A 13107-nucleotide genomic window follows, 5' to 3' on the forward strand; every position below is an offset into this window, starting at 1 on the left:
TTTATTGACACGAATTGAAGCTTAACATATTACCAAGATGGTTGATGATGAACGTTCCTATGAGTCAGTTGGACCTTTCCCTCCATTCAAGTCGCCGAGGAATTCAATGAGACCCGCTGAGGAGTCAGTAATGGCGTCACAATACGTGGTTATTGCCAAAGAATGGTGTGCATCTTAACAATCGGGAACAACTAAAAGAAGTGTGAGGGCGCCGTCCCCAGTACGCTGTTACGGGCAACTCAAAAGGTGCGCTCATTGTTTAGCCACTGGAAATGACTCACCCCTTCCTGCGGTGACACATTATGTACTGGACATCATCAATTTAGCAAGATTTTAAATGTGAGTCCAGTTTTAGTCACATGATTATATTTATTTATTTTTTTTATTGTAATTGTTCTTTGAAATATTTGTGGCATGACTGGTCACATGGGTGTTTGTTTTCTGTATCGCATACAGGATTAACAGACTACTATGCACAAGACTAGTAGCTGCCACATCTGAATTTTTATAGATATTTCGCAATAATTCCAGTGATGCCAAGCATTGAACCTTGTGATTCACATTGGATATTTTTTCCATGTATTGCGATTATTTTTGTTTTTTCATCCCCAAAAATGAAAACTTGCGGTTTTGGGCTGTATAAGGCAGGTCGGATTATAAGGCGCACTGTCAGTTTTTGAGAGAATTGAATGAAGACTTTTAGGTGCAAAATAGGGTACTTTAATTTTTTTTATGCATATTTTATCATCGGCAATGTCACGCAAAAATGTTTCCTAATATTTTTTTTAACCTCAATTTAAGAAAAAAAAACCCCACCAGAAACTATCATCCACCAAATCACAAATCTAACTGTGCATTTTACTAAAGTTGATGTTGCCATCCTAATGGCCATTTTGGGGAAATATTGTCTCATTTGTAGTTCAAGTTTGAGGTACATAATCTTGTCCGACTCTGGATTTCTCACTCATAACTGAGTGAGACTTAACTTCTAATTTTTACGCATCAAAAGCTGTGCTGATTCCAAATAATCATCAATAAACTATTGACGGCCGCCAAATACACGAAGCCTTGATTATCACCTCGCTGTCAGATCCCGAGGTGTGGACACAGGACCACGTGCGTCAGTGGCTGGACTGGGCCATCAAAGAGTACGTCCTGGAGGAAGTGGATGTCATGCTTTTCCAAGCGCTGGACGGCAAAGCTCTATGCAAGTTGACCAAAGAGGACATGATGCACCTCACGTCCGCCTACAACGCTGACATCCTGCTCTCGCACCTCAATTACCTCCGGCAGAGTAAGGCCACGCCCTTCCTCTCTCAGACTATTTTTAAGTTGGATGACCATAGTCAAGGCTACATAAAAAAATAAAGAAGGATTAGATAAATATTCTTGGTCTTTCCTACAGGTAGTCCAACTTTTTCGTACTCCACGACTGCCTCAACAAACACGCCCCCGCCACCACAACCGCCACAACAACAACCGCAGCCTCGACTTCAAGTTAAAGCTGGTGAGACTTGCCATCAACATTTCGCATGTGATCAATAAAAAAAATCATACCTACATTAGCATATCTTAAGCTGTGACGCCTACCGATGCATAGGGGTTCATTTAAGACAAAAAAAAAAAAAATCATTTGAATTCTTCACCTAGTTAGTGGCTAGGCTCATGCTGGAGACTTGTGCCAGTTCATAAGATGACAACATAATTGAAGTGCTTTTTTGCATTCTTAATGAGCAATCGAATGCGATTGTTTTTTTCTTTTTTTGACGGCAGCGTGTAGAGATGTAATTTTAGGGCTGCACGATTATGGCCAAAATAATAATCACGATTATTGTGGTCAATATTGAAATCACGATAATTCATCATCATGATTATTAATCACGATAATTTCTCATGTTTAGTCAAACATTTTTTCAAGTTCTTTTTTCAAAGAAGCAGTATATAAACAAGGCTTTAAAGCTTGATACTTACAAATAATAAAAATAAACAAAAATAAATCAGTAAATGATTAAAACAGATTCACCCAAGACATGGCAAAAACTTGGCACACAGGGCAACACAGCTTACTTGAGTGTAAACCAATTAAAAAAAAAAAAAGCCTTAGAACCAAGCACATTATTTACTTTTACGCAAATTTTAATCAATCAGCAGTCAACGTGTCATTTTCGATCATTTCAAGCTGAATTTATTCTACTTTTTTGCCAATCTGATTTTTCAAAATGGGTCTCAAATGACAGCTAGCACTGTATATATTAGGAATCAGGTGAGAAACCCAAAGCCATTTCACACAGGTTAATAATATATTGGGGTGAGAAAAGCAGAGTCTTTTGTCATGCAAACACGTGGGAAACATTCCCCGCTACTGATAGGATGACAAAGGGTTTGATTTGACACGTACGGTAGCCAGCTCTTTAATACTTAAATATCACCTAGGATCAGCTTCATTAATCGTGGCAGCCAATATTGTGATCGCGATTAAAATTCGATTAATTGCACAGCCCTGTGTGATGTGGATATGTTTCATCTCAAGTTAGTATAAATGTGATTCGATATGAGTGGTTTTAACAAGTGGATTCACTCGATGTCGATAGTCATACTATTGTAAATTCTGCAATCAAATCAATATGATTTGCAAGCAATTAGGGATTAATGCATGGAGGATTTTTAGCTGTGTCACTTTTGACCCAGTTTGGGCTATTGATCTCGATACATCGAAAAAAAAAGCATTAAAAACAAACACCAGGACGTTACATTTGATAAAAGGCCACTGAAGGCTCCATGTACCAAAAGGACGATTCGCAAGGGTTGCTAAATCTCATCAGTATAAACCACTTTCTGCATTGAAATTTGAATCAAAATAAGTTTTCATTCAGGACTTAAATCATTCTTCAACTCGTTACCCAATCAAAGTCTGAACAAACGTTAACCTTTCGAGATTCTGCTGTTATTGTCCAATCCTGATTGATCTCAACTTGTCACATCCTTTCTCAGTTTAACCTCCAAATTCTCTGCTTATCGCAAACAAACAAGAGAGCGGGAACGAGCGAGGCTTCAAGAAACAATGCGCCGAGAGTTCAGAGCCGTGTTACATAGTTTCACGAGTGGAAAGCGGTTCCTTGGCACAACACTGGCCTCAACTGATGAATCCCAAACTCAACAGGCCGTTTCAGGCAGGAAGCAGCTGCAATGGCACAGGAAGTGAGGGGTGGCGAGGTTCGCGGCGGGGAGTGGGGGGCATAGGTCGCACTGCTGGGACACAACTCACAATCTGCTTGAGACAGAGTCGGCCTAAACAAAAGAAAGCTCACCCAAGAAACTACGGGGTCATCTCCAGACATACTTATCGTCTCTCCGGCCAATTTACGGACTTCCTTCCCGCCCCGGCTTCCAATGGCCACTTCAAAAGATTTTGCTGATGCTCTGCACTCATCAATCTCATTGTCTGGTTCTGCGCAGAAAGCAGTTTTGATGAGATTGGACGTAGGAACAGCTGGACTACAAACAGCATGACGGTCGTGCCCAAAGGTAAGAAACCTCATCCAAAACGGATCGTTTTAACAACAATTTATCAACAATTCTGCCGTCTTCCTTCTTGATAGGATCCACCATGGAGCACCAACACAACAGAGTGACAGAACCCGTATCAAGAATCGGCCAAGGTGCGAGTCTACAAAAACATGCTGATAAATACAGACTCAATGAAACCCTAATGCTAATATTGTCGTGAGGCCCAAAAAAAAAAACAGATGCCACTAAAACAATGGAAGTGAATGAGCTGACAGGAGACCTCCTCCCTCGCGGCCAACCATTAGAGGGACACTTTCAAAATTCTTCTGACTTGAAAACTATTTTCCAATAGGAAATAATGCTAGGGGATATCCGTTGCTACAGGCATGTTTTAATGAACATTATTAAAGTTTTCAATGCAACACACGTGTTGAGAGGCTATTATAAAACCAAAAAAAAATAACACTGCTCACCCTGGGAAAACGACAGAGATCTAACGGTGGTTTTCAAATGTGGGTACATGAGATTTTAACTGAGCTACTGCACGCATCAGCTAATCTATTTTAATGCTTTTAAGGCAGTCAAGAAGAGTGCAGCTTGCTTTTCAAATTAAGCACAAATTAATTGGCACATGATGTTAAATTGTGCTATAGTCACCCCGTTACAAAATGTTGTATGCTTTTAATTTTTTTAAGTTTTATTTGGCTATTATTGCCTTTAGTGACACAATTCTTTGGTAAACGAGTCAGAAATAAAACTATGTAATGTCTTACTTTCTAGATCCCTACCAGACACTAGGGCCCATAAGCAGCCGGCTAGCAAACCCAGGTAAGGAGACCATAACAGAATTAGCGGAGTGACACAAAATGAGGCCTTTGCACTGTGTGTGTTGGCAAAACAAGAGAAAAAAAATGGAGGGGCTGGCATTAAGGTGATGGGCGGAGGCGACGTCTGTGATCGTTTGCCTTGCTGTTTTCCTCACAGAAGGCCAAGCCGTCCGCCCATCCAAGAAGCGGACGGGCAGGCATAATTCGGACAAGCTGCCTGACCTCAGCGCCCAAAGGCCTGTTGGTAGGTCACTGTCCACAGAAAAGATATCCCCACTCCCAGCCGCACAGTGAAAAGGTCCCATTGGATCACTCTAAGTTTGTGTTGAAAATGTTTCAATTCTGGGTTTATTCATTTGGGGCATCATTTTTGTCATCAGTTTCTCAATATGTGCTCCAAAATGCATTTTGAAATGTAATGATGTTGGGTACTTTGACATCAGGCCTTGTTGAAATATGGGATAGGTCCTTAAGACTTTTTCCATCTGTCCTTGACTCATTGAGTGAATCTGGTTAGGAAGTGATTTTTTAATTTTTTTTTTGACATGAATGGACAAAAACTTTACTAATTGATATATTTCAGGTCCGGTAAATATTAAACATTTCTGTAAATGTGCCATAATTAGTCAAAAGGCTACACAGTATTTCATCTGTAGTCTTTAGAGACCGCTAAAGACAAAAAAAAAACCCCAATACATTTAGTAATATTACTGGTGACTTAAAATAACGTTTTCTAACGTTATGGCCTCAACACAAAAAGTCCGACTTCCTAAGGAATTTAGCATTTTTTTTTCTATTCTATTTCGATTTACAGCCAATTTCATGTCCAAAGTGACACTGTATGTGTTTTTTAAGCTTTACATAGCAAGTCACTTTTTACGCTAATTAAAATACTTTATCATGTCATTGATCCGTCAGCAAATGACGACATAACCGATGACAGATTTCGCGTGAAATGCAAAATATCGGCCTGATCCGACGTGCGCGAAAGCAGCCAGATACTGACGCACAAACGACCCGTGGACAGGTTCGGGCCAGATCCAGCTGTGGCAGTTCTTGCTGGAACTGCTGTCGGACAGCAACAACGCCAGCATCATCACCTGGGAGGGCACCAACGGCGAATTCAAGATGACCGACCCGGACGAGGTGGCCAAGCGCTGGGGCGAGCGCAAGAGCAAGCCCAACATGAACTACGACAAGCTGAGCCGGGCCCTGCGCTACTACTACGACAAGAACATCATGACCAAGGTGCACGGCAAGCGCTACGCCTACAAGTTCGACTTCCACGGCATCTCGCAGACGCACCAGAGCCACCAGGCGGCCGACGGCGCCGGCATGGTCAAGTACCAGACGGAGATGTCCTACGTGCAGCCGTATCACAGCCACCAGCCCAAAATGAACTTCATGACGGGCCACCCGCCGCCCATGCCCGTCTCGCCCGGGAACTTTTTCGGCCCGCCGACCACGTATTGGAACTCGCCCAGCAGCCCCATCTACCCCGGGGCGGCCATGAACAGACATCCCGCCACCCATTCCCACCTGAGCTCATACTACTGAGCGCACACATCCAGAAGGAAAGATGATGTTTATCAAAAAGGGCATTATGATGTCGGTTGGACAAACACAAGGGACTAACGGATGCTTTTATACTCTTCCCCGGATATTATGAATATACTGATGACATACTGTATTTACTGTATTCAGTTGTAACGGAACCAAGTTTCTCTTCCTCATGTACAGCGGATATCAAAGGTCTACACACACTTTCTGATAAAATGAGACCGAGAGCATATTCCACCGCCGCGACTTACAAAACGTACAACTCGGTTGGCTTTAGAGATGTAACAGTAAATCGACACCGAATCCTCAGAATTTCAGGCTCTTGATGGAAATATTCGCAAATTTCATTGATGATTCCAAATAAGACATTTACAATACTCCGAAATGTTAAAAGAACTCAATTATAAATAAAAAAAGGACCAACTAAGTATTTGAGTCAATTTGACCCAGTTTTACACAAAACTACCCACAGAAATTCGTTGATTTGTACAAGACAAAATTGGTTTGCCTTGTGTAAAACAAGCCAGAAACATTAAGTCTGTCACTTTTTGAATGATAATTGTGTTAATTTAAGACAACAAATTTTGGAGTGAAACTTTTTTTTCATTTTGGAAAACAACTCTCTCAAAATTAGTCAGTTTCAAGACATGCTGACCAAACCAGTATGTCGCTCATACCAAAAATATGTTAGATGATTTTCTGCAATGTGAATTTGAATAATACAGTATATTCTGTTCTTCCATGATACACTCGAACAACATATGGATTAAAAATAGCCCGATTATAGATCAAAAACAAGACCAACCCAATATACGACTCAATTCAACTTGGGTTTCGGGATTGTTTTGGACAAAAACAATCTACAAAGGCTAGATTGTAAAAGCTACAAAGGGAGCTTTTGGTCCCTTTGTACCAAAAAAAAGCCTCTAAAATTGGGTTGTTCTGCATAAAACAAGCCAAAAAGATGGATTGAATTGTCCCAAATATTGGGTTGGCTGTTTTTCATCTGAAATTAATTTTGACCCAACTGTTTTTAGAGTGAAGTTCTTTTCTAGAGGTTTCTTCTCTTTTTAGCGGTGAAAAAGGTTCTGTGCTCAGACTGAGTTCACCGTTTAAACTTTTGGTCATCTGCGTTAAAAGAATGCTTCATTGAAGCATACTTTGTTTTTTTTTTCCTTCACCTGGAAGTGGAAACTTGAAACAAACTGGAAGGAATAACTAACACTTTAAAAGTAATTAGTATTAGCACCAAGTGTTCCACTTTCTGCTGACATGGCAAGAAACCCCTATGAGAATAAAGTCAAGTGTATTTTGGGATTTACCACAGGTATTTAAAATTTTCACTGACTCACCTACACTGTGTTTTTTTTTTTTTTTTTTTAATTACAAAAACCTGGCATTTGAACAGGAGTGTGTAGACGTTTCATATCAACTGCAAGTGCCTTGAGAGTTGGAATGATTTTGTAAGTGAGACTTGACTTGAAAGACATTTGTAAAAGAAAGTGTACAGAATATCCCGTCATGTAGCAACGCGTTATTTACTCCTTGTTAATAAATGTTCCTTGCTAACAATGGGATTCCTGTGTTGGCGACGTTAGGCTTTATTTGTCAAACTCAAAGATATCTTCAAAAGTGCGGTAAGGTTCTGTGACATCATCCGCGACGGTCGAACCTTTCTTCACCACCTCCTCCTCCCATTCCACCGGCTTACCCGTCACTTCAAGCTTCGTCGTCTTCCGTGACGGCGTCTTCGTCTCGTATTTTCTGACCGCTTTCATTTTAGGCTCTGATTTAAGCAAATGATCATCATCATTATTTCATTTCTGTTTTAACCGTGTTCCAATGGGAACTTTTGATACCTTCAACGTCTTGATGAGCTTCCAGGACCTCCTCCTCCATAACGGCGGTGCCTTTCACCTGCTGCTTCTCCTCTTCTACCTCCTCCACCCATTCCACTCCTCTGTCCCCATATGGCCACTTCAACTCTGTTGCATCAGCCGCGGCCGCAATCAGTTTGGGCCACGGTGTGGTCAAAATCTGAGTGGCCTCCGTGGTGGTCTTCACAATGGAAGCTACCGTTGTAGAGGTGGTGGAGAACAATCGCTTCCTCTTGTGGTTTTTGAAGAGCTGCCCTGTTGGCTGCACTTTCCACCCTCTGCTGGTTACTTCACTCACTGGATAATGAGAAGAAATGTAATGCTGTTGGTATTAATGAATCCTACAGAAAAAAAAAAATTGTAATGATGTTTCTCACAACCAGCGGCAGCAGGACCACACTGTGAATCACAGCAGGCACACACCCAGTCCCAACCTTGTAGCTCCACCCATCTTAGGAAAACATAAAGAAGATATTACTTTCAGTATTATTTATGTAACATTGCTACTTTGTTTTATAATTTTGTAGCTCTCTTAACTTTAACTAATTATCCTGTAGGGATATAAAGCTGACTTTTCCTGAAAATTATGAATTTACCCTATGTGATTTAATTCAAAATATGTTGATTATTTTGGTTCTTTTTTTTTTTTCAGTGTCCTTTGTTAGCATATTCACTGCAGTGGCGGCTCAGTGGATAAGTGGTTAGCACATCTGCCTCACAGTTCAGAGTCCTGAGTTCAATTCCAGCTGACTCCGGCCTTCCTGTTTGGAGTTTGCGTGTTCTCCCAGAGCCCACAGGGGTTCTGTCCGGGCACTCTGGCTTCCTCCCACATTCCAAGAACATGCATACCAGGTGTATTGGACACTCTAAATTGTCCTTAACTGTGCAGGAATGGTTGGTCATCCCCATGTGCCCTGCTATTGGCCGGCTACGAATCCAGATGGTACCCGCATACTCCCTGAAAACGGCGCTTGTGACCCTCATGAGGATAAGTGACTATGAAAACGGTTGGATAGACATTCAATGCCATTGACAGGTATTGGTATCAAAGCCATTTTAACTGGGCTGGTAGTGAATGCATTAACTTCATGAGATTTTCTGCTGAACCTGGGAACACTGCACTTTATTTTCTTTTTGTTGGAAATGAAAACAACGACAAAGATAAGTGAAACTAGCGTCTCTGTAATTTTGAAATTTTGGAGAACTTCATTTGCTGTAAAAAAAAAAAAGTCTGCAGAAGGCCTTTTACTTGTTTAGGTTCTTTTTTTAACTATTTAAAACATGCTGATGTGATTTGAGAAGTTATTCATTTAACATATACTTAAAGGCATTTCAACAAAGAGTTGGAATCCAGTTTTTGGCAATATTTACATTTTAATTAAGGAATAAATATCGGCTCCAAATATTGGTTATTGGCCTTCTTAACTACAAATAATCAGTAACGGCTTTGAGGGGGAAAAAAAAAAGAAGATATCTCTTGAAAAAACTGACCGTCCTAAGTTTGTGTCGTAGTTGCAGGACTTTGCTGTCGGAGTGGGAACGTCGCTTTCAGCTGACATGGTGCAGTGCATGTAGAGTTGCTGTAGAGCAATTAGAAATTCACTGTTGGTCACGTTGTTTACCTTGGAATAGCTAATATAATACAACTTACTTGGTCCGTCATTCCTTGGAAGAAGAAAGCATCCACGGAGAATCGGACAACATTGTTCTTGTATGGGATGAATCTGGAGCGACTGTACTTGCTTTCAATCATGCACCTTCATTGTTGGGTGGCAGTTTGTTGAAAACACACACTCATACTTGTTCTGCTTTAGAATATCTTTTTTTTTTTTTTTTACCCAAAGCTGTTGACAACAGGAAATTGAGGAGTGGAGGTGTGTGATTTATTGGGCGTGGCATAACAGGAGTGGATGTACAGCCTCATGTCTTGGGGGATGGATGGACCCTCAGCCTCGAAGTACATGGGCTCGCCAAGAATGTACTGATCCAATGGAGAAAGCCTTTCCCACTGAGCTGCCGATGAAAATACAAATACGTATTTCTTCATTGATTTTTGCAAGTAATTTAGAGCAGCAAAAGAAATGATACACAAAGTTTACCGTTCCGTGGTGTCAGAATGAAATTAGCTCTGTTCCTCATTGGTTTGAAGATGTTGCGAAATCGCATCTTTGGAAGATAGCCGACTTTGTAGGAATATTGATACCTATGAAAACCAAAGAAAGCCAGAATTTGTATATGAAGACACATCATGTGATGAGATGTGGAGGTTGCGGGAGTCACCTGGTGTAATTGCAGGCAACAGGTATCACAAAGGGTGCTGCTCTCCTTATGGGCCCTTCGCGCATCTCTGGGTTGAACCGAAGGGTATTTGAATAAGTCATCTGCCCACTAATCATCTGGACAAAAATAGGATCAAGATGAATGCTAAATATACATGCAGAAAAAAAAATAACAAAAAAACTAAGCACTTCGAGTTAGTTGTAAGACCAGGATTACAACTACAATGCATGTACTGTATAGTCTATAGATATACAGTAGTTTTAATTAACAGTTACAGTATAGAAGTAAATTAACAGTTACAGTATAAAAGTAAATAAATTGTTGGCGCAATTTTAAGTAATTTGTTATTTTGTGACTTTTTTTATAGGTTGAGTTTTAATTGGTTGGGCTTCACACATCTACAAAATAAAATTGTCGAAAATGTTGCAATTAACAGCTCAGTTACTTAAAAATATATATATTTTTAATATTTTCACTGATGCCTAACGAGGGGGCAGGTGAGTGTTGTCGCACATTGATGACGCCAACGCCCAGTAATAAATCAACCCAAATATCAAAAAATGACAACTAACCAACTTCAACAAACTTCGATGTACTGTATGGTGTACATACGTATAGTTTAGATTTAAACAACTTCATTGAAGTTAGAACAACAAACAAAATGTTCAGAAGATTTCTGGGCTCAACGTCGTATTAACATGTTGCTAAGTGACATTAGCTAATTGGCTAATTATGCTAGTCGTTAGCTTTAGCCAAACAATGCTTACGATTTTATAAAAGCTGAATAATCTAACTTTCCAAAGGTTCGTTTAAAAACTACGTGATAAATTGTTGTCAACTTCAGTCCACGATATTTCATGGTGTCCCCTGAATCACAAAATAAAGATTAGTAGCTCACCTGTCGCTTGGTTCCACACTGGTCAAGGTCATTTAGAAAATAAACATAATTCTTCGACGATTTATTTGCATGACATAATCCAAGTTTGAGTTGATAATTTGTTTCTCCGCCGCCCAGAATGCTCTTGGGGACACGGACGCGCATTTTGTCCATTTTGCACGACGTCCTCACGGAGAGATCACCTGACGGGACCGACGACCTTAGGTCAGGCCGCGCAGGGAGCAGGCGCTCTCTGACGGGATCAGGTATAGGCTCGAGGCCGCTGCCTTTGACCGGGTACAAATGGAGCTTCTCCAGCGGCGGAAGCGAGGAGCGGACAAAAACTGGTAGTTTGAGATAATCCTGATGAAAAGTCATCTTTTCTCTTGGGAAATTTATAGTACGTTTTGCTCGGGTTAAAGCGCTCGGGATACGTGGATTTCCTCCTTTGCATGAGGCGAAGAGCAAAGAAAAGATAAGGAATGAGAAATAAATCATATTTGCTCGCTCGAGTGGCTTAGAAAAAGTAAATTTGTTTCACTCTTGAGGTAGTTGTGGAGAAGCGGCCTGCAGGGAAAGGTCAAATTACACGCCACAAGAAGCTAAATAGCGCCACTCTCTGGTTATTTTATGTATTACAGGTAGATTCGGCCAATTAAAACTTCAGCTTTAAACCATAAGTAATAAAAATAATATCGTCAATACAGATTAATTACATCCACGTGCACGTGTTTGAAATGTTCTGTCCAATAATATGTTCCATAAATCCCCGAAATTTGCATTTTTTAGCAGGACGCCGGGGTAGATGGGGCTGCCCGTTTTATCCATATCAGCTATAGGGCCGGCCATTTGTTGTCGAGTGAAAATGACATCACAATTTTTAAAGGCTCAGGCTACGACCAATCATGGCTCACCTGCTTCCTAAGTTTGTTCATGTGACGTTGACAAGAGGTCTCCATTCGAGGTTTGAAGATCTGTGGGAAAGAATCACGTGAAGATAACAATCAACCGTTTGCATCCTGAGGAATCTTAATCATGCATGCCTGGAGTCCAACTGAATGAAAATGGAATGTTCCCCTTCAGAAATCATTCGAAAAAAACTCACCGCAGCCCCCCCATTCATTCTCCACATTAATATTAGTTTTTCATTAAATTATCAAATTTGAGTCAACATTCATCTGGAAAGAATACTGTATTTTAATTTCATTCAAAGGCAAAGTAGAAGATGGTTTCACATTATTATTATTATTATTATTATTATTATTATTATTATTATTATTATTATTATTATTGTTATTATTATTTCCAAATATGTTCTTTAATCTCTAGGGAAATGATTTCATTTGGATTTAAGTTTGACATTTTGTACCTTGGTGCAGGTCTGCACTTTATCGTTTATTTTCGTCATCTTGATTCATGCGTAATATACTTTTGATGTCTACCATCCGGACATCGCCAATCTTCAGGCACGTGGACGCGACACGCGCCCCCCGAGAGGTGAGAAACGCTCGTGTGATATTACCATGTGAAGGAGGGGGTGGGGGGGGGTACGCATGAAGCATCCGGCTAAACAGCGTGAAACTGACTCTTCACCACGTGACATCAAACACCTCCAAAGGGAACACCGTCGCAAATAACGTTTTTTTTCGCGCTGGCACAGCCATAAACGACATTGCGGTGACTCTCCTGCTATTGTGCATTTTATACAAAGTCTTTGCAAAATAGATGATAAAATATTACAGCCGAAAGATGTGGATAAAACGGGCACTATTACGGTTCATGTAAAACGCGCCTAATGTTACGCACACCAAACTCAGAATTAATCTACAGCGGCAATGTCTCTGTCTCATTCAATCAATCAGTTAATTTTCAGTTGTGCATTAAAATCAAAAGTTTTTTTTTGTTTGACTTGACGATGGGGCTGCAAAGCTTCCAGGCACGCATGAATATAGAAAATGGATGGATGGAAATTTTGATCTGAAACAAATCGTTTTGTTAGCATTACATAAAAGAATTGCGTCATCATTTAAGAGCGTGAGGTGGACGCACCAGCCACCAGCACACAGAAACGCCCCTTTTTCAGTTTTCAATACACGGGAATAAGTAAACAAAACTTTGAAAATTAAGTTAACAAACAAACAAGGGTTAGGAAACACCTGCGCATCCAATAGATTAAATG

At 40.4% G+C, this 13107-nt stretch overlaps 2 protein-coding genes across 4 annotated transcripts in view; one reads left to right on the top strand and one right to left on the bottom strand.

The window, feature by feature from the left end:
• fli1rs (Fli-1 proto-oncogene, ETS transcription factor-related sequence) overlaps positions 1-7471 on the top strand; it is a 16151-nt gene extending 8680 nt beyond the window's left edge. Inside the window, exons 4-10 of one of the 2 annotated variants that reach the window (XM_088411200.1) lie at positions 1091-1294; positions 1406-1507; positions 3457-3525; positions 3600-3659; positions 4288-4335; positions 4492-4578; positions 5362-7471. In XM_088411200.1, the coding sequence (XP_088267326.1) occupies positions 1091-1294; positions 1406-1507; positions 3457-3525; positions 3600-3659; positions 4288-4335; positions 4492-4578; positions 5362-5891 (1100 nt within the window). In that variant the 3' untranslated portion in view covers positions 5892-7471. The remainder of the gene's footprint in view (positions 1-1090; positions 1295-1405; positions 1508-3456; positions 3526-3599; positions 3660-4287; positions 4336-4491; positions 4579-5361) is intronic. The other variant, XM_088411202.1, reaches the window with a different exon arrangement.
• Positions 7472-11538, bottom strand: zp3d.2 (zona pellucida glycoprotein 3d tandem duplicate 2). Of its 2 annotated transcripts, none has more exons than XM_088411199.1 (9): positions 10950-11538; positions 10052-10167; positions 9871-9974; positions 9610-9784; positions 9423-9528; positions 9263-9351; positions 8152-8222; positions 7754-8068; positions 7472-7680 (listed from the first exon to the last, which is right to left on the bottom strand). In XM_088411199.1, the coding sequence occupies exons 1-9, from the start codon at positions 11424-11426 to the stop codon at positions 7496-7498; spliced, it is 1638 nt and encodes a 545-aa protein (XP_088267325.1). In that variant the 5' UTR covers positions 11427-11538; the 3' UTR covers positions 7472-7495. The 2 variants fall into 2 exon arrangements, with proteins under 2 accessions (XP_088267325.1, XP_088267324.1); XM_088411198.1 differs by having other exon boundaries at positions 8149-8222.
• Between the last annotated feature and the right edge of the window lie 1569 nt (positions 11539-13107).

This window comes from Hippichthys cyanospilos, chromosome 3, assembly GCF_059441005.1.
Source record: "Hippichthys cyanospilos isolate Australia breed blue-spotted pipefish chromosome 3, RoL_Hcya_1.0, whole genome shotgun sequence".
In the NCBI taxonomy this organism is placed as follows: Eukaryota; Metazoa; Chordata; class Actinopteri; order Syngnathiformes; family Syngnathidae; genus Hippichthys; species Hippichthys cyanospilos.